Source organism: Cyprinus carpio, chromosome B13, assembly GCF_018340385.1.
Source record: "Cyprinus carpio isolate SPL01 chromosome B13, ASM1834038v1, whole genome shotgun sequence".
Taxonomy (NCBI): Eukaryota; Metazoa; Chordata; class Actinopteri; order Cypriniformes; family Cyprinidae; genus Cyprinus; species Cyprinus carpio.
The window spans coordinates 4,312,399-4,335,748 of NC_056609.1; the positions used below are offsets into that span (position 1 = coordinate 4,312,399).

General features: G+C 37.8%; 1 protein-coding gene across 1 annotated transcript; it reads left to right on the top strand.

Moving 5' to 3' along the window:
• The first annotated feature begins 1,238 nt into the window (after window positions 1-1,238).
• LOC109091356 (p53 apoptosis effector related to PMP-22-like) lies at window positions 1,239-6,715 on the top strand. Its single transcript, XM_019105118.2, has 3 exons — window positions 1,239-1,579; window positions 3,696-3,836; window positions 5,471-6,715. The coding sequence occupies exons 1-3, from the start codon at window positions 1,375-1,377 to the stop codon at window positions 5,680-5,682; spliced, it is 558 nt and encodes a 185-aa protein (XP_018960663.1). The 5' UTR covers window positions 1,239-1,374; the 3' UTR covers window positions 5,683-6,715.
• The last annotated feature ends 16,635 nt before the right edge of the window (window positions 6,716-23,350 follow it).

Genomic DNA, 23,350 nt, shown 5'->3' on the forward strand with positions numbered 1-23,350 from the left:
CATGTATAAAATGTTTTTACATTATTAATTTATCATGAATCGCCTGACAACATCATGAAGTTACTTCTCACTGCCATCAGATATGACAAAACCAGCCACACAGTTTACATACACAAACATTATGTATATATTATACAGTATGGTTCAAAAGCTGGGAATCACTTTAACATTATGTTTTTTTTTTTTTTTTTTTTTGGATGGGGAAGGGGGTGATTATTTTGCTCAGTGAAGCTTATAATTGATCAAAATACATTTACAACACTTATATTGCATATATATTACTATTGTAAATAACTGTTTATTTACAACTGTTGTAATCTTATAAGATCTAATCGGGACAGAAAGAGTGGATGGCCTAGATACACAATAAGAAGAGGACAGACCCAAGAAAGCATGAGATGAAGCTTCATCTTCTTAATTGCAAGAATATATACAGTACAGGTCTGTACATAAAGTCTGAGTATTGCTGTCTTATACAATAAAAAACTTCACTGTAGAATGAATGTAGGTTGGGTCATTTTATTTCAATATCACAACAAGTTACTGCTGAAAATATATAAATAAGATGTGAGATTGTGAGATTCTAGAAATAATTGGCCAAAAGGCATATAGGCACAATGTAAACAGAATCCAGAATAATCTGTTTATGTAAAGACATCCCTTCTGAAAAAAAAAAAAAAAAAAAACACAAAACAATAGACACCATCACAAAATTTTAATGGTTTTACTGGAAACTGTAATGGTCTCTGTTGGTCTCTACTGTTAAAACCAATAAATCCTAATGGAATATGTCCCAAAACACACTACAGAAACCATTGACCATGGGAAAAAAATACTATGGAAGTCAACCACCAACTGTTTGATTACCAGCAATCTTCAAAATATCTTATTTTATGTTCAACATAAGAAAGCAACTCATACAGGTTTGGAACAACATGAGGGTGAGTAAATGACAGAATTTTCACTTTTGGGTGAACTATCCCTTTAATGGTTAAAAGGTGATGGTTTGTAATGTTTTCTGTGATTGTTCTATTTATTTATATATTAGGGACAGCTAGTCATTGGGATTCTGCAGCTCAGAAACTTCACAGTAATAACTGTGTAACTCTAAAGGCACTGTAAAAGTTTATTGTCAATTTAAAGTGAAACTCTGCAGTGTTGAAGAAAGTCAACATGATTCATTGCTTGTGTCACTTGAGTGGCGTTCGAGGGCCCAGCCCTGAAGCCATCCATTCAAACAGGTCGAGCCTCTCCAGATCGGGTTTCACTGCGGGGTGGAGCTCAGGGAAAGTTTCAGATAAAGACTGGCCTGAAAACATTCAGAGAGCTTCTTCATACTCGCGCAGGAGACACAAAACAGCGTTATTGCACAAAATGTTTCGTTGTGGAATCTCGTATCCGAGGTGCAGGTGGATCCTGCCTCTGCTTCTGCTGTTTGCCATTATTTTTGACATTATCGCCATCGCAGCGCAGTCCGGATGGGTGGAGGACGAGAACGCGAAGACGCACTACGCCAGCATGTGGAGGCAGTGCCGAGGCCGCGGCGACCAGTGGGACTGTAAATCTCTCATGGATCTCCGTGAGTATTCACCTCCAGTCCTGAGAACGATTGCATTCAAATACAGCAAAAATGAAGCGTTCCCCGAAAACGTTTTCTGCTCAGGTCAGGGGGTCAGGCTGCTTAACTTGAGCTGATTAGTAGCTATGTCACAATATAATGCTATATAAAATGTAATAATACAATGTTTGCATCCTGTAAGTGTTAGTTCCCTGCTTCTTTTGTGTGAATTAATTGTTTCTCATTCTGAAAGCTTATGAATTCTTAATAAAGCCAGGTTTTGTTAGTTTATGTTTTGTTAGGCTTATTCAATTAGATCAACTAAATTATGATAAATATACTATTTACAGCTGAATAAACTACACTTTAATATGTGATAATTGGTAGTGAGTTGCACATTGTAAATACCTCTCGAACAAACAACACACTGACTTGATCTAAAAAATGATAACTGTGGTATCAGACCATAAAATATGTGTTTGGTTTTTATTTTTACAACATCTATATCTTATTTTCTATATCTATAGCTACTCTGGGGGATATGGAAATAACTGATGTCAGTTTAACAGTTTTAAAAGTTGACATCTTATATAACCAGTGGAACCAGTTATATAAATTAGAGGAGACTGTTGACAGCTTTGCAAACACTTTTAAGCTCCAGGCAAAACCTGTCTTTTTTCTTCTTGCGGTCTTCCCCTTATCTTAGCTCTTAAGTCGTTGGGGAAGTCGTGGGGGAAGTCGTTGGCCTAATGGTTAGAGAGTTCCCAATCGAAGGGTTGTGAGTTCGAGTCTCGGGCCGGCAGGAATTGTGGGTGGGGGGAGTGAATGTACAGCGCTCTCTCCACCCTCAATACCACGACTTAGGTGCCCTTGAGCAAGGCACTGAACCCCAACTGCTCCCCGGGCGCCGCAGCATAAATGGCTGCCCACTGCTCCGGGTGTGTGTTCACAGTGTGTGTGTGTTCACTGCTCTGTGTGTGTGCACTTCGGATGGGTTAAATGCAGAGCACAAATTCTGAGTATGGGTCACCATACTTGGCTGAAGTCACGTCACTTATCTTAGCTCTTATTTTCATTAGTTTGCAAATAGAACATGTTTAAACTGAGGCCTATCAGTAGAGATCTGTCCATTTCAATAAAGGTTATTTTTGTAGTAATAAGATGCTGTGACGTGCTCTTTATGAACAGTAGTGTGTTTAAATGATTTATAAATGGATACTAGTCTACATATGGTGATGTTTATTTGGTTAGCATTTACTATCTCTTTAAATCTCTTGTGTTATATGTTAGTAACTGGCATGAAAAATACAATGATGTATATCTGAGGATTGTGACCAGAGTGTCGATCAAGCAGTTTTTTATTTACAGCAATTCCTGAATACCAACAATCATTCATGTCTGAGTGATGAATTGAGTTGAAATAGAGTTAGACCAAATAAGACTACCCCCCCCCCCCCCCCCCCCACGAACCACACCCTTCCCTCCCCCATGCTCTCCACCTCAAGCACCCTGGGTGTGACTGTATTCACTTGACTTCTTGGAGCAAAAACACATTCCTCTATTGAGTGTTAGGAAGCCAAGCATTGTCTCTACAAGTCCTCGCAGCAGCACTGAGTCATGCCCAAGTGAAACTAGTTAAACATTGCCGTCGATCTGTTAATGTGTAACCATCCATGTTACAACCCATCGTGGAAACTCACCTCCTGTATTTGTTCTGCTTCCCTAAAGTTCAAGTCGATTAGTTAAAGAGAAATGAGATACACAAGCATTGCATTCACAGTACCTTGTTTATTGTACAGTTTGTTTTTAAAAAGTCCCTACAAATATTAAAACCAAACTTATGACTTAATATTAACTTTATTTTATATAGCGCTACTATAGCGCCCTTAAAGGAGCTTCTCAAAAGCGCTTAACAATGTTAAAGTATACATGTAGAATTAAAACAGGAATACAGGATGAACAAGAGAGCACAGGAAGATCAAATAAACAAGAGACAGCAATACGAGTTTTAAAAATGCAGAGAGACTATGCTTCCCGAATTTCAGCTGTGGTTTCTTTACTGTATTGGAATACATTAGTGTGATGAAACAAGTACGCAGCATATCGTTGAAGGTCTTCTTCTCGGTTCTTCTTCCAGCATGGGCCCAGGCAGTCGCTGCTCTGATGATCATAGGCCTCATCATCCTCATCATCGCCTTCATCATCTCATTTGTGGCTCTCTGCTGTAGCCTCAACATCGCTCTGCTGCCTGTAGTCGGAGGCTTGCTTATTTTTGCCGGTAAGACATTCACTAAACCTATCAGTCTGTTGGATATCAGGGGCTGTTGTCACATTCAAATTGGCCAAAATATTAGTCCAGTCCTTCTGAGGAAGTTCCACAGCAAGGGCTTTGTCTATTGAGTGCTTTCTAAATAATGCATGGATGCTGGGCTGGGCGGTGTGTGATGGGATATAAATACGTGACGAAAAAACCAGTCGAGATTTGGCTGTACTGTGGTTGGTGTATCAGTGGACAGGACGGCTTTAGGTTATTAATACAGCGTTTATAAACAATACATGGCTGAACGTACCCAATCAAGACAAAGAAAGACTTCTTATGAAGGTGCAGTGTGACGCAGAGTTTACAGATATATACAGACTGTGCTTTTGGTCTTTCTGCCCTGCTTTTGTTTTGCTGTCGCTCTTACCCCTCCCCGTCCTCTTCACTTGTATTCAGGTGAAAGGTAAGAACGGCTGTTTTGTTCCCCCTCGCTTATTCATTGCCAGACTGAAGCATAGCCTCTTCTTCTTTTTCATTTGTCTTTTATTATTTTCACTAATCACAAATTTTTGTTCTTTAAATACACCGTCTCTGTTTTCAGTTTCATCATGAAATGTCTGATCTGATAACTCTGATAGCCTGCTCCCTCTGTATCAGCAATAGTCCTTCAGTTTGAGGTGGAGTCTATGACGGCACTGTTGCTGGAAGCGTCAGACTCAGCCCTGAGTGAAAGTTCCCAACACACCCAAACAGGGCTTGGCCTTCGCTCACATGTCTGTGCAACACTTGCAGATTCACCTGGCTGGCTCGCCCACAGAGCTTTAAGCTACTCATTAAACATTTTAATGGACCAACACAAATTGGTGCCAAGTTTGTATTAGGTGCTGTTCATAAAACACTTAAGAAGAAAACTTGTTGGATACCACAGGAATACTTAGCCATTCATTTTTTTTTTTTTTTTTTTTTTTTTATGCACGATTTTTCAGAGCACCTTTTTGTTGGCCAAAAACACATTTCATCCACATTAAGTGTGTGGATGTCATTGCATAAGACAGGAAAATATATCAAACCGCATGGCTACATTGTTTTCGGTGCCTCAAGCAGGGCATTTAATAAAAATAGGATTGTTTGCTATGAAATCATACAACTGTGTTGACAGATGAAGTGTGTAATAAAAATAAAAGTATTAGGACACTTTTATTTTTAAGCACAGGTTATGACATTTTATTTCAGAACTAGTGTCACTTTCTAAGCTATGGATGTTTGAAAGCTAGATGTTGGCATTAATGAGTTTGACTCCTAGTGAAGTTGCTTTGGATTAAAGCATCTGCCAAATGTAAATGAAGTCAGTTCCCCGCAGGTTCACACAGGTGTGCTAGCTTTTACCTTTGGCTATGTTCCTCTGATGTTTTGTTTCTGAACAGGGAGTCTATTGTTTTATCAACCGAAACCTAAATGTGTGCTTACGTTGTCTGTCTTTCAAATAAATGCCACCTGGTTCAGTATTTTGCTTTTAAACAGTTTTAAATGTAACTTGAGAGTTTTAAGGTTACTGTAACTGACCTTTTTTTTTATTTTGAACAAGATTTGTTGCAAACTGTGCAGTGCACATCCTTTGAGCTATGAAGTGACTCTGCTTTCTGTCGTTCCAGTAATCATCCAGATAATCGCTCTGATCATCTACCCTGTCAAGTTCAACGAGCAGATCTATGAAGGTTATTACAACTACACCTGGGCATACGGCTTCGGCTGGGGGGCGACCATCCTGATGCTGGGCTGCGGGATCCTCTTCTGTTGTCTTCCTCGCTACGAAGATGAGCTTTCCGGCATGGCCAAGACCAATTACATCTACACCTCTGCCTGAAACCCCAAATACTCCACCTCTCATAAAGGACAATGTTATGCCACCCAAGCCTAAAAGTCAGTGCTCACCGATCTCCAAAACCATTTTCATCTTCCCAAACCAAACATAGGACCATACTGACTTTGATGAGGGCTGTCCGTGCACTTTTGTCTAACTTTTAGGACTAATGCAATTAACTTTTAATTAATAATCATTCACAAACAGACTGGGCTTTGATGTTTTTATTATTATTATTTTTTTTTAAATGTCACTCAGCACAGATTGAACTCCACAAAGCATTATTCCGAATCTCCATATTACACAGTTTACATTACAGTGTCCTTCACATATTACATGTAAATATAATTAAATCCAGTAAGTAATCTACATTAATACAACTCAGAAAACAACTAGGTGCATGAAGTTTGCTTAACAATTTACACTGTAACATCAAAACTGCCATTTAAAGTGTGACTGAGTTTTGTTATTTGTATATTTCTTGAACATCTCTACATATCAACATTAAGAAAATATTTTTATGACGTAACTGTATTTTTACATTAATGTGTCATCCCATGTCAGGCCGTTCTTGTTTATCTCAGTAGCGGCCGTGCATGCTTGATTGCACACTTCCCTAAAGTGCTCTTATTGTCAGTGAAGAGTGGGTGCTTTGTGAACTAAGGTTTTTTTTTCCTAATCGTGAGCTTGGTTTTATAGTAAAATTGGTGAGCAAGTGGATAAAAACACAAAACACAGCAACCTGATGTTTTTCTGATATTGAAAAATCTTGATGCATTCATTCCATCATCATTTTGTTTCAATTAGACTGTTTGATGTGTATGTGGAAAAAATGTATAAAAAGTACTTGGCTTGTAAACTTTGCAAAATTTTAGTGTTTTTTGAGCATTTTACTAGAATATATTGTTTTCTCTCTCTCTGTGTGTGTGTGTGTGTGTGTGTGTGTGTGTTTCACTTTGCTATTTTGCGGTTCTTTTGTGATTATAATATGAATATCAATCTTCAATAAAAGGGAGCCTTGCTGTTAAGACACCAATCAGAACTGTTTATTTTTATTTTTTTTGTTTTGTTTTGTTTTGTGATCTTGCTGGTCTATTAATTTAATCCCACCGGTCACAATAGTGACCGTAAAAGAGGTTTTCATTTATAAAGCTGTTAAAAACCTTACTGACTGATGTTTTAGTGCACTTCATGCAAATATGGGGGGGGGGGGGGGGGGGGGGGGGGGGGGGGGGGGGGGGGAGATAAGGGTCTCAATCAAATATGTGCAGTTTCATGTGATTAGTGCAAATTGTCACATGACCAGAGCAGCTTATTTCCTGTTTGAGAAGATGATGACTGCATCAAAGCTCCAAAATGAAAGTCTAGTAAAGTATGTTAACATAAAGATATGGTACACATTATCTTTAAGGTGTCTAGTATTAATATATGAATTCACATATATTCAGTTTTGTTGAGTGTGGTCATAGAATGAGTAAACATCTTGATGGTCACAATCAAGTGACCATCAAGTGGGATAACAGTGAACTCAGGTATACAGTATAAATCCAGCTGCAGTTGTTAGTGAAAATTACACTAAAATGTTGCAATGACAAAAAATTGCAAAATTGATGTTGTAATTCTGGTAGCAATAACTAAGCCAAGACTTTAAGACCTTTAAAGGCCAAGCCTATATTGCTAGAAGAATTATACAGAATTCATCTAACCTATCTATCCAGTTCTGTCCCAAATCAACCATCACATTAAGAGCATGGCAGCAAAACTACAATAAGTTGCTTGCTTCTCCAGAAAAAATAAATACATTTCTGGTTAAAAAGGTACGGTGCCCATAAGGTGACATGTCCGGTTCACTTAGTTTTGTCGTGGCCACGAGATATTAGTTTGAGGGAACATCATATTAACTCATGGGAACGTGATATTATGTCATGGCCATGAGATCATTTTGTCGAGGTAACAACATCCTTATGTCGTGGCCACGAGATGTTATGTTGAAAGAACGACATATTTTTCTCGTGGCCATGAGTTTAATGCGTAAACATACCTGCGTGACCATTGCAACCGGGATTATCAGAGATGGATTAATTTATATTTTATTTTGAAGAAATTATTATATTATTTATTATAGAAATTATTACATTATTAAATTATTACAATAACCATAGGCATTCGCTACCGGACTGTATTACGTGCGGTAGTCAGCTTTCAAATGAAGTTCATCATGAATAAATGTTACATAAAGTGCATAATATAAAACAGGCCTACAAGAAAACATTTTTATCCATCCTACAGTCTTGTAAGTCCATTAACTGATCGTCTTTTCCCCGTAATATTTGTATATTATTATCATTATTAGCCTATTATTATTGGTTATATTTTTATATAAATTTTTTTATTCATTTCTCCCTTCATTTCGATCTCTTTACTTAACGTTCTGAATATTTTGTAAATAATAGCCTACTGTTAATGTTCGACGTGCCAATAAAGCTTTGATTATGCTGAATGGAATTTTTGCTGGAATGCAGTTTAAATTTAACATATATTTAATTTTATTTCGGCTAATTAATAGACAATAATTATAAATACTATAGTGTTTTGTTGAGAAATTAATCATTCACGTAGTTTTATTTTTTATTGATGAAAAAACAATATTATTTTTTATCATAAATGGTTGGTAATATAATATTGTTGTGTAAAATTTTTTGTGGTATTTTTGTGGCGTTTATTTACAAAATATGGTAAGCTAGCAAATACTAGCATAATTATACAAAACGTTAAATATAGGTAAAGCGATACACAAATTGAAAGGTGAAATAATCATATATAACAATAAATATAAAAATATAGCCCTAATAAGTTAAATTCATAATAACAATAATAATAATATACAAATATTAAATGTTTAATGTTAATTAATATTGTTTTATATATATTTTTTAATGTTGGTTTGATTTTTTTATGTATGTTTGTTTATGCATTGTTGCTATGGTCACGCAGGTTTGTTTACGCATTAATCTACGTGGTGTCAGGATTAATGTGTTGTTTGTGTATGTTTTGCCCCTGTGACCCAGTTTCTGTCTCCCGTGGTTTGTTAATTTGTTTCCAGGTGTGTCTAGTTTCTTCCCCATGTGTTCCATGTCCCCGTTAATTTAGTCATTCCATACACCTGTGTTTCCATTATTATCCTGCCTTTATAACTCTAGTCCTTTCAGTTCAATGTTGTTGGGTCTACCAGTTCTATACGTGTGTCTTCCTACCGTTCTCCATGTCGGATTAACCACTGTGTTGGATTAATAAAGACTTTTCTGATTATCCTCGGCTCCATGTTCCTTCTGGCAGCGTGTGACAGAAGACCCGACCCATATACAGTTTAAATTCTGTTTGTCTACCCTCCGTTTGTTTTCAGGTTTTCCGCAGTCTTTATTTCCGTTGTGTGCCCTATGGATCCCCTCCTTCGCCCCGAATTCATACTCGGTCATACCAGACTGTTTCTGGCTATCGTCCATCTCACCACCTACCTGGACTATGACCTATGGCCCTCGAGTGGAATTCGCCGTCTTTGTGGAGTGGACACTGGTGAGAAATGGATCTCCGTTCCCCATCAGTTTCCAATGATTAATCTCCAGTGCCTCTCCTGACCCAGAGCCCAACCCATCATCTCCCCATGGTACAGAGCATAAGCAGAGCCCACCGATGACGGAGAGCCAGAGCCCAACCCGTCAGACCAGGTGCGGGAGCCGGCTACAGTGCCCACCGCAAGGGAGAGAGCTGTGGATGGTGTGAGTGTGGAGTGGAGCTCCGTCCCCTGCACCGCGACTGAGGGTGAGAGGACTATGGAACACCAAAAGGACCAAAATGAGGAGGTGGATCTTATAGACTGAGAATCTGAACTGGAGGTTGAACTGCCCCCTCTCCTCTCTCCGTTGTCTCCGCTGGTCCTGTCCAACCCTCCTTCGTCCTTGGTTTCCTCGACCAGCCCTGAGGGGGCTTCTGATCCTCCAGTGCCTGCTCCTAGAAAGTGTCCTCCAGTGCCTGCTCCTCAAAAAATATCCTCCCTCCCACCTGCTCCTGCCTCCTCCACTGCTGTCATCTGGCAGCCCCTCTGCTCACCCTCAGTCCACCATCTATGCGATGCGGGACTGCCATCCTCCAACGTCGCCGTGGTCGGAGTCTCCCTCACCTCCGCCTTCAGCCTCAGAGGCCCAGAATCCGCCTTGGCCCGTAGTCCCAGTGGTTTCACCTCAGCTCCTAGCTCCCTCACCTCCACTGTCAACCACTGATCCATCAGCTCCACCGGGCTCCCTCGTCCCTCCGGCTCTGCCTTGGTCGGGCGTTGACCCGCCTCTGGACTCCTCTCCACTGGCTGCACCTATTCACTCTATCCCACCAGCACCATTGGGCTCCTTCCTCCCGCCAGCTCCACCTTGGTACTCAGTCGCTCTGGCTCTCCGCCTTGGTTGCCAGAGCCCTCGGCTCCACCCTGGCCCCCCGGATCCTCGGCAACCCCCGGCTTGTTGGCTCTCGTACTCCTGCTCCGCCGCCATTGGTTGGCCTCCTGGAGATGGTAGCCATTCCTCCTCCATGGCTCCTCCCACCGTCGGCTCCACATTGGGCCATCATTAGGGCTGTGGCCTGGGTCCAGCTGGACTCCTCCTGCTCCAAGCTCCTCCTGTCTCCTCCCTCTATGTCTGCCGGCCCCCTCCCAGGGGTCTGTCCTCCACCGGAGCCTCCTCCCAAGCTCCCACCTATGCCTCTTCCTGTTGTTGCCTACGGTGCAAGGATGCACCTTCCGGGAGGCAAAATGTCAGGATTATGGACCTATCTGTGTATATTTTGCCCCTGTGACCCAGTTTCTGTCTCCTGTGGTTTGTTAATTTGTTTCCAGGTGTGTCTAGTTTTTTCCCCATGTGTTCCATGTCCCTGTTAATTTAATCATTCCATACACCTGTGTTTCCCCTATTATCTTGCCTTTATAACTCTAGTCCTTTCAGTTCAGTGTTTTCGGGTCTACCAGTTCCATACGTGTGTCTTCCTCCTGTTCTCCATGTCGGATTTACCGCTGTGTTGGATTAATAAAGACTTTTCTGATTATCCTTGGCTCTGTGTTCCTTCCGGTAGTGTAGTGTGACACATAAGAAGTCGTGGCCACTAGAAAAATATGTTGTTCCCTCAACATAGCACCTCAACGCCACGACATAATATCACATTCCCACGAGTTAATATGAGATTCCCACATTTACATTTACATTTAATCATTTAGCAGACACTTTTATCCAAAGCGACTTACAAATGAGAACAATAGAAGCAATCAGACCAACAAGAGAACAACAACAGTATGCAAGTGCCATGACAAGTCTCAGTTAGTCTAGTACAGAACATGTAGCCAGGGTTTTTTTTTTTAAGAATATGCTAGACAAAAGAAAAGGTAAGTGCTAGTATTAGCACTTAGCATAATTAGCACATAATAAGACGTTCCCATGAATTAATATCTCGTGGCCACAATATATTATCAGGTCCCCACGAGTTATGTTGTGTCCACGACAAAACTAAGTGAATCGGACATGTCACCTTATGGGCACCGTAAAAGGGAAACCAGAAACAGACAAAAACATTGCTCTGAGAATAAGATGTGCTTAAATAGTGCATGTGGTTGAAGTGCCTTCTACTGGCCAGAAATGAAAAGCATTTAAATGATGAAAACAACTGCTTTTCATGAATTTACCACAGCACTCTCAGAAAACAAAGGTGCAAAAGCTGTCACTGGGGCAGTAGTTTTTCAAATGGTACGAAAGGGTGCAAATTAGTACCTAAAATGTACATATTACCCAAATCAAACATATTAGTAGGCCTACATTTGATAAGGTACATGCCCCAGAAATGGCTTTTGTACCTTTATTTCTGAGACTGCCCTTAAGAAAAAGAAGTTTATTCAAGTTTGCTATTAGTATACTTCTTTTAAACTAAAAATAGGAAAGTATGCTTTAAGTTTACTTTTTATGTACTTCTCGGAAATGGGCTTTATGTACTTCTCAGAAATATACTTAAAATGACATTGAAGTATACTTGACTTATACTTACAAAAAGTCTAAATATACTTGAACTTTACTTAAGTATACTTAATAAAATAAACTTGAAGTATACTACTTTTTGGTAAGGGTGGATATAATAAGCGGTCAAATCTGGTCATTATTAGAACTCGCCTTTTAATTGAATCCATAGTTGCTGCTTGCTGCTGTAACTGTTATTTCACAGTTCAGTCTGAAATGTTATTTCCTGATTCCAAGATTACATTGTACATAAACTGAAATATGATGCATCCACACAATATGAGGCATGTATTGTTTCTGCTGAAGTTGAGTCACCAGAAAGACAGGTATGTGCAGGACACACCTAAAGAGACACACCTGCTCTGTGAGTTACACATGTGCCTTTCTTTTGAAACACTGACAGCATCTGGTACGTGGAGTACTGAAGGAAACAGGTTAACTGAGGACAGAACAGCACAGCTGACGTTATCATGCATGTCTCCTGTACTGTATGTCTGGATGTTTATAACATTCCTTAGAGATTAAAATACTCTCTCATTACCACAACAAATGCTCCGATAATTATCCCTAACATATCTCTGAGGAGATCCAATTTCAAACACTTCTGCTTTTGGACAAACCTTAACTCAGATCATATAGGTTAAGTCTTTCATTTCACTCATGAGCAGCTCATGAGATTCTGTCTAAGAAAAAAAAAAAAAAGCTAAAATTTGTTTTGGGAAATTTGTACTTTTATGCATTATCTTGTTTTTCTGCCTGTTATTGGAGTAATGTTTGATGTCTAAGCCTGAAAATAAGCACTTTAAATTTCATTTCAAACTTGTTTCTATGGCACTCTTTGTTATTATTAATATGAGCAGTTTTACAGAGAAGAGTGCATCACAAAACGCCAGTGAGCTAAAGGAGATAAACTATTTATGAACATAGGTACATCTCAAGGAAGGAAAATAATATGTATTGTCAAGTTGTTTAGGTTTTTCCATTCAGCTCTGCCCAAACTTGACAAATGACTTTTAAAGGGGTCATATGATGCGATTTCAAGTTTTCCTTTCTCTTTGGATTGTTACAAGCTGTTTGTGAACAGATAAGATCCCTAAAGTTGCAAAGACTAAAGTCTCAAATCCAAGAAGATATTCTTTATAAAAGTTAAGACTCGTCCATGCCCTCCTAAAACGCCTCTTTTAAACACGACCCCACATCTCTACGTCACTGTGTGGGAAGATTTGCATAACGCTGCCCAAATGTTCACACAAAGAAAGAAGGCGTAAATTTTATTCTCGCTGTAGTATTGTTGTTGCCGTGCTGCCATGTTGTGGAGACGCTGTGTGTTTCATTGTGAAAGCGAAAATACATTGTTTGGTCTTCCAAAAGAGGACACAACTAGAAATCAGTATATTTGTGTGTGTGCAACGCATTTACTTGAACCTACAATGCTGGCTGTTCTGACTCACAGTCTGTAAGTACGTTTTCATATTTAAAAATTTGCCACTGATGATTCAAACACGAGTTTTGAGCAGTGTAGAGTAACACTTGTTGTTTGTCATTTCTCCGATCACAAATGCAGACATGGTTTTATGTTTACACGGCCCAATGCAGCGCAACATGTAAAAAGACAGTATAAGTCATTATAATCAGTAATTATGTCCCCACTGGATGCAAAAAATGCCTCGTTTGTAATGGGTTTTATTGGTTTTGTCTGGTCACGCTGGCACACACGGCATCACAGTATGGTGAGGGGCATAACACTTCTGTCAAATGCTTGAGGTATTCGGCCAATCACAACGCACTGGATGGCTGACCAATAAGAGCACACCTCGCTTTTCAGAACAATGAGCTTTGTAAAAATCGACTCGTTTCAAAAAGGCGGGGCATAGAGGAGTAACAATAATGTACATTATGTTGAAAATAATGTGTTTTTAACCTTAAGCAACATAAGCACATTGCATTACACCAAATACACAAAATAATGTTCTTTTTAGAAACGTCATATGACCACTTTAGGTCTTGAAGGATGCAAGAGGACAACTCATCTTTACTATTTTTATTTTTTCTTGCGCGTGCAAAGGCTTAGCAAAGCCATAGTGGAAGCAGTACAGTAGCTGTAATTGCAGTAGTAGAATGTTGATAACCAGTTGCATCTTCAGGGTTGAATTTGAGTAATAGGTGAAAGTCCTTAGTTTGTCAATGAAGACCTTCTCCAAATTTTTCACCTCCATGTGCTCTTAGAGCTGCACCATTTTTACACCCTTATAGGTACCATTTCAGCAGCCACACTGCACTGCCCTCTGCAGGAATTTCTTGACGCAACATGCATATTTATTTATTTGTTACAAATGTCAATAAAATAAAATACTTGCAAAAAAAGGGAGCTGGGTTATTTTTCTAGTCCAAACAAGTAATTTCTGGCAAGATTGTCGACTTGATTTCACAGATACTATCTGAACTGAACTGAACTGGATGATGACATCACTGAATCAATGATGAACTGACATAAAAAAGCGTTTACTATTGTCCTCTTGCGTTGCTTGACTGGTTTGAGGCTGTATTTGGTAAGGAAGCTGGGCTGATTTGAATAGTTCATGAGGAACACACCTGAAAGAGCTCTCACATCAAGCGGCATGATCTAGTACAGATACCACTGTGCCTGCATGCAACTTCTGAAAAGTGACTTTAAAAAGCATGCATTTCCCCTCTAAACCACACAAAAAGATCAGCTAGCTGTTCTATCAGCACATCAGTCTGCAGAGAGGAGTCTAGCAGCTCACACATCAAATGTAAATGATAGCCTAATTGTTCTTTAATAAACTTGAACATGTAATTGATTTCTGTGTTTAAACATTTTGTGTAATGTTATTTAATATTGTATATATTTTTATATGTTTTTTTTGATATGAGTGATTCAGTCTTACTGGTCTCTGACTCTGTCTGCATAATGCTACGACTCGTTGAGATCATGTCTTAAAACTGATGAACAATCATGCATGAGACTTTACAATTTAAAAAAAAAAAAAAAAAAAAAAAAAAAAAAAATGGAATTGACACGTGAGACTTAAAAAAAAAACTTCTACTAAGCGGTACTAGCTCTGTCTTCTAAACGCATTGTAAACCACTAGATGGCAGCGGATCATACGCAAACATCTCCAGTCCTTCTGTTTATTTGTGTCTGGTTCACTGCCTGTGGAGGACGTCACGTCATCACATTTTATCACCTGATCTACCTGTTGACTTGCAGAAAACACTCCACTTTTATTTTCCCTTTACTTACGTCGATGGAGAAGCAAACTGCTGCTGTGAGCACAGAGATTATTTGTGATTTGGTGTTTGTGCCATTAAACAAACAAAATTTAGGTAGCCCAAGTTTAACTGGAAGTAAAATTAAACTGGTACACATGTTTTAGTCTCGTTTTTAAGGAAAATACGGATGATTAGAATTCCAGTTTACTTAGAACGTGGCCATAACTGCTCTTAAAAATAAATAAATAAATAAACAGATGTGACAAATAATATTAGCGTGCAAATCAGTGTGAGATCGGTAATATCTGAGTTTCTGTATCTGAGTTCATCTTCACACTGTGATAAAGGAAGAAAACACTTCAGCAATGAGTTGTAGTGCACATCCTGTCTCTCTGAGAGTTTTTTAATATAAGATTTTAGATTAATAAAGAGGACTTGTGATATTTCATTAATTTATAAATGTATCACTTAAAAAAAAAAAATCAATTTCAAAATTCACCTATAATTTTACTTTCAAAGTCTCGTAATATGACCTAATCAAGATCCAGTTTTTGGTTTTCTGACCTTTTGAAGTGACCCCAAACAGAACATGAAAGTTAACGGTTTCGTTTTTCAACTATTCCAGTAAAACAGATTTGTACTCTGAGTTATGTGAAGTGAAGAAGCAAATAAATAAACAGATGTGACAAATTATATTTGCGTGCAAATCAGTGTGAGATCGGTAATATCTGAGTTATAGTTAGTAAGATTCTAGTGCACTCAGAAGTGAACAGTATGCATTTCAAAATGTATATAAATTTCATGAAATAAAATGGCTTTAAAGGGGTCATATGATGCGATTCCAAGTTTTTCCTTTCTCTTTGGAGTGTTACAAGCTGTTCCTGAATAGATACGATCTGAAAAGTTGCAAAGACTAAAGTCTCAAATCCAAAGAGATATTCTTTATAAAAGTTAAGATTTGTCCACGCCCTCCTGAAATGTCTCGTTCTAACACACCCCCACATATCTACGTCACTGTGTGGGAAGATTTGCATAATACCGCCCAAATGTTCATGCAAAAAAAGAATGCGTAAATTTTATTCTCGTTGTAGTATTGTTGTTGCCGCGGGCGCCATGGTGTGGAGATGGTGTGTGTTTCACTGTGAAAGCGAAAATACTTTCTTTGGTCTTCCAAAAGAGGACACAACTAGAAATCAGTGGTTATGTCGTATTAACAACACTGTTCCAGAACAATTCAACCCAAATATTCAGATGTGTGCAGCGCATTTTATGGAGGACTGTTTCCTGATCCTGGGAGAGTAGACTACAATGCTGGCACTTCTGACTCACAGACTGTAAGCACTTTTACATATGTAAAGGATTTGCCACTGATGATTCAAACGAGAGCAGTATAGAGCAGATATTTCGCCATGATTCCAGTTCGAAGCGAACGTATATGTTCCATTCAAAGTGCATTGAAGTGAGCGAGACGTGAATTTAAATTGTATTTATTTACTGAGGTATATGATGTCACGCTTGTCCGTGTGTGAAGACGTTGCGCAGCGCAAATTCGTGAATGAATGTTACGAAGTGAAGTAAACTTTAACAGATTTCCCCTGCTCAGGGAGTAGGGAGCAATCAACACTCTGTATGGACCATGTCAATGGGAACACAGTTCATGCACGGAGCTCACTTCTAACGAGCTGATTATCTGAATCAGGTGTGTTAACAAAGAGAGACATGCAAAATATGCAGAGCTGGGGGGCATGAGAACTGTAATTGAGAACCGCTGGTGTAGAGTAGAGCTCGTTGTTTGTCGTTTCTCTGATCACAAATGCAGACATGGTTTTATGTTTACAGGGCGCAATACGCAACGCAACACATAAAAAAACAGTATAAGTCATTAAAATCCGTAATTATGTCCCCACTGGTTGTAACAAATGGCTCGTTTGTAATGGGTTTTATTGTTTTTGTTTTGTGGCACCGGTGTTCTGACCGGGACACACATCACAGTACGGTAAGGGGCGTAACATTTCCGTCACACACTTGAGGCATTCGGCCAATCACAACACACTGGATAGCTGGCCAATCAGAGCACACCTCACTTTTCAGACCAATGAGCTTTGATAAAAATTATGCGTTTCAGAAAGGCGGGGCATAGAGGATAAACAATAATGTACATTATGTGGAAAATAATGTGTTTTTTGAACATTAAACTGCATAAACACATTTCATTATACCCAATAAGACAAAATAATGTTATTTTTAGCAACGTCATATGACCCCTTTAAATGTTCAGAATGTTTTGTGCTTTGTCATCCAGGTAATTCCATTCACGTCTATATTATGAAATTTCACCATTGTTGCCATTTGAACATTGTCTCGCTTTTTAGTGTGATGGGTGAGTGGGTTTTTGAATCATGAGTCAAAATAGTAACTTACTGAAAAGTTACAAAAAAAAGGAAAAAAAAAAACACCTGAAAAAGAGATTTCCCCTTGAATGTTTCCTATAGTTTCTTTGAGTCCACCCCCCCCCCCCTTGCAGTTTTAACTGACTTGACTCCGACTCAAGACTGTAGTTTAGCTGGGGGCATCCCCTGAACAGCGGCTCTGTGGGGCTGCTTAAATCAGAACTACGTGATGATGAAACTTACGGGATCCATCCTATAGATCGCTGGTAGAGAATGAGTCAGGGCACTAAAGGGCTCGCAGCATGACGTGACCATGCAAATCACACCGATTCCCAGTATCAGTCTCTTGGTCGCTAGACACGTGAGAAACTTTCAGTTTTGTTCGCTGAATTTGACATCACACGACTAGACCGAGGCTTTTTGACCTGCTCACTCCAAGGAGATAGATGCTATAGAAACCTTTATACAGAAACTTTGATCATACACAGTGAATTCTTTAGTACAGTCATGGTTTAATATAGTAGTATACAATAACTGAACAAGCACAACAATCACAAAAAGACAGGTATGGCTGTAGGTTTTCAGGAAACTTTTCTGGAATGCACCCGAGGTGACAGATCATATTGGAACTTTTCCTGTTGTACACAGATGAGTCATGGGATCGAGTCAAACACACCACTGTAAATGATCAGGCCTGGAATTCCCTCTGCAGTCCACCAGACAACAGCAGCAGCTGCCAATCAGATGAGCACCTGACAAAATATATACTGTAGGATCCATATCATCCTGCTGAGGTTTTGTTTTCCTTTCTCACTTTTTCTGGCATGGCAGTTTTCAGACTAACATTCAACAGCTTTGGAATGATTCAAATTGAATGTATGTTGTACACTGTAAAAACAAATCCATAACATTTACGGTAAAAAAACGGCAGTTGTGGTTACTGGAACTTTACCTTAAAAAATATGGTAACAACATTTTAGGTTTTACGGTTTTTCCTTAAATTTACAGTTAAAAATACCGCAATTTCATTAACTGATATAATGTTAATATACCAACCTATTGAAGTACTGAATTCTGTTTTGTACCTTTGTAATACACTGATAACCACCAAATGAAGGTGGTGATGAGAAAGTCACATGATGAATCAAAGCCCATCACAAGTAGCTTTTAAATAATATCATACATAGAAGGTGCACAGTGTAATTCACACAAGCACTAAACACCATCATGGTGGGGCTCATTAAACTGAAATATGCAATAAACATTCATTTAACAACATTAGATGTAACATACAACCCTAATAAACATAACAGATAAGAAAAAAAAATAAGAAGAAAGTTTTTTTTTTTTTTTTTTTTTAAAAAACCCCAAATATCAAATTAAAATTTGATTTGAAATGCAGAGAATTGTGTTATGGTAAGGTTTGTTTTTTTTTTTTGTATGTTTTACAGGAACTTACCGTTAACCATTTAACAGGTTTGTACTGTAGCATTTTCACAGTTTTTTACCATCAAAATCACGGTAATTTTTTACAGTGTATGCGGTCAGTAATTCAGTTCATGTGATTCTCCATGTTATCTTGGAACAAACAGAATGAAGAAATTATTATATAAATAAGCAAAATATGATGTACTTTATTGAAAACATCTGGATCAGGCTTCAGTGCATTTCAGTCATCCTAAAATACATGTAATGATATTTCAGTGGAAGAAAGACTATTTATTAAATAAAGTTTTAATTAAAAAAGTATTTTATTATTTATTTATTTAACACTTGATTATGTAATAATTTAATAAAGCCATAAGGAAATCAAGGCATAATATATTACGAATCTAGTAATGACTGAAAGGGTTGTTCATACTCTGCCTAAAACATATCCTTTTGATATGTTAGCAACAGTGTTATTTTAGCATCATTGAGATACCATTATAGTTTTTATTAATATTCTGAATTAGTTTGTATTGTATATTTTAATTATATTTTAAATTAAAACTTTTAGCAATTGTGATTTTTTTTTTTTATTGAAATGTTTAAAAGTTTTATTATTATTATTATTATTCATTAAACTAACTGCCTTGTCAACTAGCAAAAGGTCTAATTTTAATTAAAGTTTATATTATTTCAAGTAGTTTTAGTTAATTCTAATAACTCTGATTTTAGGACATGCTGCTCAGTATTGCTTCATGTTTTTCTGCCCAAAGCGTTCAGCGCACTGGAAGTGCACTAAAATAAAAATGCTCTCATTGTGACAGAGAATTAATGTGTAGGCTGCACATTTTAGCATGTCACTTTGCAGAGCATGCTATTTTCAGAGAGCTGCACTACAGGTTATGCGTTAACTTTTCTCCCACGCTATAGAGTCGCTGCCCCCGCATCGCTGAAATGTCACCTCTTCCCCACACCAAATATCCCCTCCCTCTCTGCCACAGGCAGCGATGCACTCTTTCCTTCCAGCTGTGAGTCAGTAGAGCTCTTTGGGGGGTTTGGGGGTTGCCTACTTCTCGAGCAGTTTGAGTGTGGGCCACTGAAAAAGCTGTGAGTTGACTTTCAGAATCACATTATTAGAAAGAGCCACAAAGTTTAAAGCTGGCAAAAAAGACACAAAGATAGCGATGTTGTAAGTCACAACCACAAAACTTCCTGTGACGGAATAGTTCTAATGGTACAAAATTCACCTTGGGTTTATGCAAGGTTTTACCAACTCCTAAATTTAGAGTTAGTCAGAGATGATACCAGTTTGCTACACATATTTGTATAACACACAATATTAATACATATTAATATTAACATATATATCTTTAAACTAATTACTGAATGTTGCAGTAACCAGTGACAGCTGGTGGTTAATTTTCTTTCATTTTAATTTTAGTATACATCCCGGTATGATTTATCCTGATATAACCAAAGGAAAAGAATTAAGAGTTGAAACATTTTAAATAAAGATATCTGTTTTACCAAGTTGAAAATTGAGGATGATTCAAACCAAAATATATTTTCTACAAGCTTCTGCAAGATAACTTAAAATATTTTTCCATTTTCAAAAAATTTATGTATGCAGTACAACAGCAAAAAAGTAAATAAAAACATTCTGTATTTGTCAAATCTAGCGATCTGAAGGCAGCTCAACACGACCAGGGAACAATTCCTCTGTCAGAGTGTTGATGTCCATATGTAGCTATATAAACACCAAAAACACGATTCTTCAGTGAGGGTTCTGTATAAAACACTCGACAGACATATGCGATCTTACTGAATTGTACTCATGGAAAAAGCTATCAGAGAGCCCACATACACGGTCTGTTTGTTTGCACATTAATAATAACGTACTAGCGCGTTTAATATTGTACGATTGCTGTGTGTCACTGCAATCGTCTTTACCTCCATTCCAATCGACATTCATCTAAACTTTGCTGGTAAGATATTGGTATGCTTTATTCAGCCCATACTACGGTGACCGGGAGGTGACATGTTCGGTTGACTTAATTTTGCCATGGCCAGGACATAATAAATCGTGGGAACGTTATGTTGTGGCCACGAGATCATTTTGTCGAGATAAGGACATCCTTATGTAATGGCCTCGAGATGCTATGGGAACAACATATTTTTCTGGTGGCCACGAGTTTAATGCGTAAACAAACCTGCGTGACCATAGCAACCGGGATTATCAGAGATGGATTCATTAATATTTTATTTTGAATTAAGAAATTTTTATATTATTTATTATAGAAATAATTACATTATAAAATTATTATATTAACCATAGGCCTTGGCTACCGGACTGTATTACGTGCGACTCAGCTTTCAAATGAAGTTTATCATGAATAAATGTTACATAAAGTGCATAATATAAAACCGGCCTACAAGAAAACATTTTTATCCATCCTACAGTCTTGTAAGTCCATTACCTGTTGTACATGCATGTTGTGCCTGCTATTCATTTTATTCATGTTACTAAAGATATGTTATTATATATATTATATAATATTATTATTAGCATATTATTGGTGGTTATATTTTTATATTTGTTTATATTCATTTTTTCCCTTCATTTCAATCTCTTTACTTAACGTTCTGAATACTTTTGTAAATAATAGCCTACTGTAAATGCAGTATATAAATACTGTAAATACTGTATATATTTCATTTCATGTTGGCTAATTAATAAACCATAATTATAAATACTATAGTGTTTTGTTGAGGAATTAATCATTCACGTAGTTTCATTTGTCAAAGAAAACACACCACTCTTATATATCATCACACATGGGCATAAATACAATCGTAAAGTCAAAACTTTATTGGAATAATTGTCAGGCGTTTATTTGAAAAATATATAGTAGGCTAGCAAATACTAGCATAATTATACAAAGGTAAAGCAATACACAAATTTAAAGGGGAAATAAGCATATATAACAATAAATATAAAAATACATAATAATAATAATAATAATAATAATATTAATAATAATAAAAATATACAAATATTAAATGAAATGTTTAATGTTAATAAAAAATATTTTATACATTTTTGATAATCCCGAGTTGCTAACGGTCATGCAGGTTTGTTTATGCATTAAACTTGTGGCCAGGAGAAATGGATGTCGTTCACTAGAAATGGATTTTTTTGGCTAAGATTTGATTTTTGGTTTCAAGGTGTTATTATGATGTTTGTATGAATTAATATCTCATGGCCACAACATATTATCACCATCCCACGAGTTATGTCTAAACTAATGGCGCTTTTCCACTGCATGGTACGGCACAGTACGATTAACTTTTGGGGGGTTTTCCACTAGGTACAGTACCTGGTACCTGGTACTGTTTTTAGTACCACCTCGGTTGAGGTTCCAAGTGAACCGTACTGTTACCAAAACATGACGTGTAAACCCTGCTGATCACTGATTGGCTGGAGAGAATCGTCACTACCTGCGTCACTGAACTTGCGACACAAACACAACAGAACGGCTAGATTTAAATCAGCACAGCCAGCGAAGGATCAAACGCAACTGTTTTGAATGAGTGCATTTTTTTTTTATCAAACAAAAAGTATTGTTGTCTATTGAGGAAGTACAGATGTTCCCCTCGTTGGTTCCAGCGAGAGCTTAATGGGGCAACGCTAAATTAAAACGTTTTTGTTTTTAGGAGTTGTGGCAGTGGAGGTGGTGCAACTATAATGACATGTGAATAATCCCGCCCACTCTAAAGCAATACTAAACTGCAGTGGAAACTCAAACCACGCCGAACCGAACCGAACCGTACCGTACTGAGCCGTGCCGAGCCATAAGTGAACCGAACATGTCACCTCCTGGGCACCGTAGGTCACCATACAGACTAGACTTCATATTTCTTATTAATAGCGGTAGCCTATGTTTGTTCCCACCAACTCAAAGAGGGGAACTCATAGAGATTGTATTGCAATTCAAAAAAAAATTAAAAATTCTTTTGATTGGAAGTCACTGAGTGAAATGTTAAAAAAAAAGAAAAAAAAAAAAAAAAAAGATTGAAGTCGAGATGTTTTAAAATAAAGTCCAAATTATGAGAATAAAGTCAAAATATTTTGAGAATTAAATCAAATTTACAAGATTTAAATCGTAGCAATTAAAGTTATAATATTTTGAGCTGCCTATGGCCTATGACCCAGCCAGATTGGGAGCACTGGGAGAACTTGAAAGATGAGAAAAGTCCCAGCCTTCAAATTCTGTCCGTTTAAATACAACAAATATGTCTTGCAATAATGTGTTTTTCATTCTCTTTCCTGCCTTCGGATGCCAACGTTTATATCGTAACTACTATATAGGAAAAGCACATTTATAATTTGTATTTCGTGATAAAACTGTCAGAATTTGCATTATATTAAAAGCAACACTGCACACAATGGTGATTACTGGCTGGCTGGCGCGATACAAACAATGGCAGATGCTAAATATTATTTCCAATCATTTACTGTATTATACCATGGATTTTCACAAAGAAAACAGTATAATTTAATGAAACGAATGTCTC

Coding starts and splice junctions, on each gene's coding strand:
- LOC109091356 (XM_019105118.2), top strand. CDS start 1,375: ATGTTTCGTTGTGGAATCTCGTATCCGAGGTGCAGGTGGATCCTGCCT. Junction 1,580..3,695: donor TAAATCTCTCATGGATCTCC/GTGAGTATTCAC, acceptor TTCTTCTTCCAG/CATGGGCCCAGGCAGTCGCT. Junction 3,837..5,470: donor AGGCTTGCTTATTTTTGCCG/GTAAGACATTCA, acceptor CTGTCGTTCCAG/TAATCATCCAGATAATCGCT.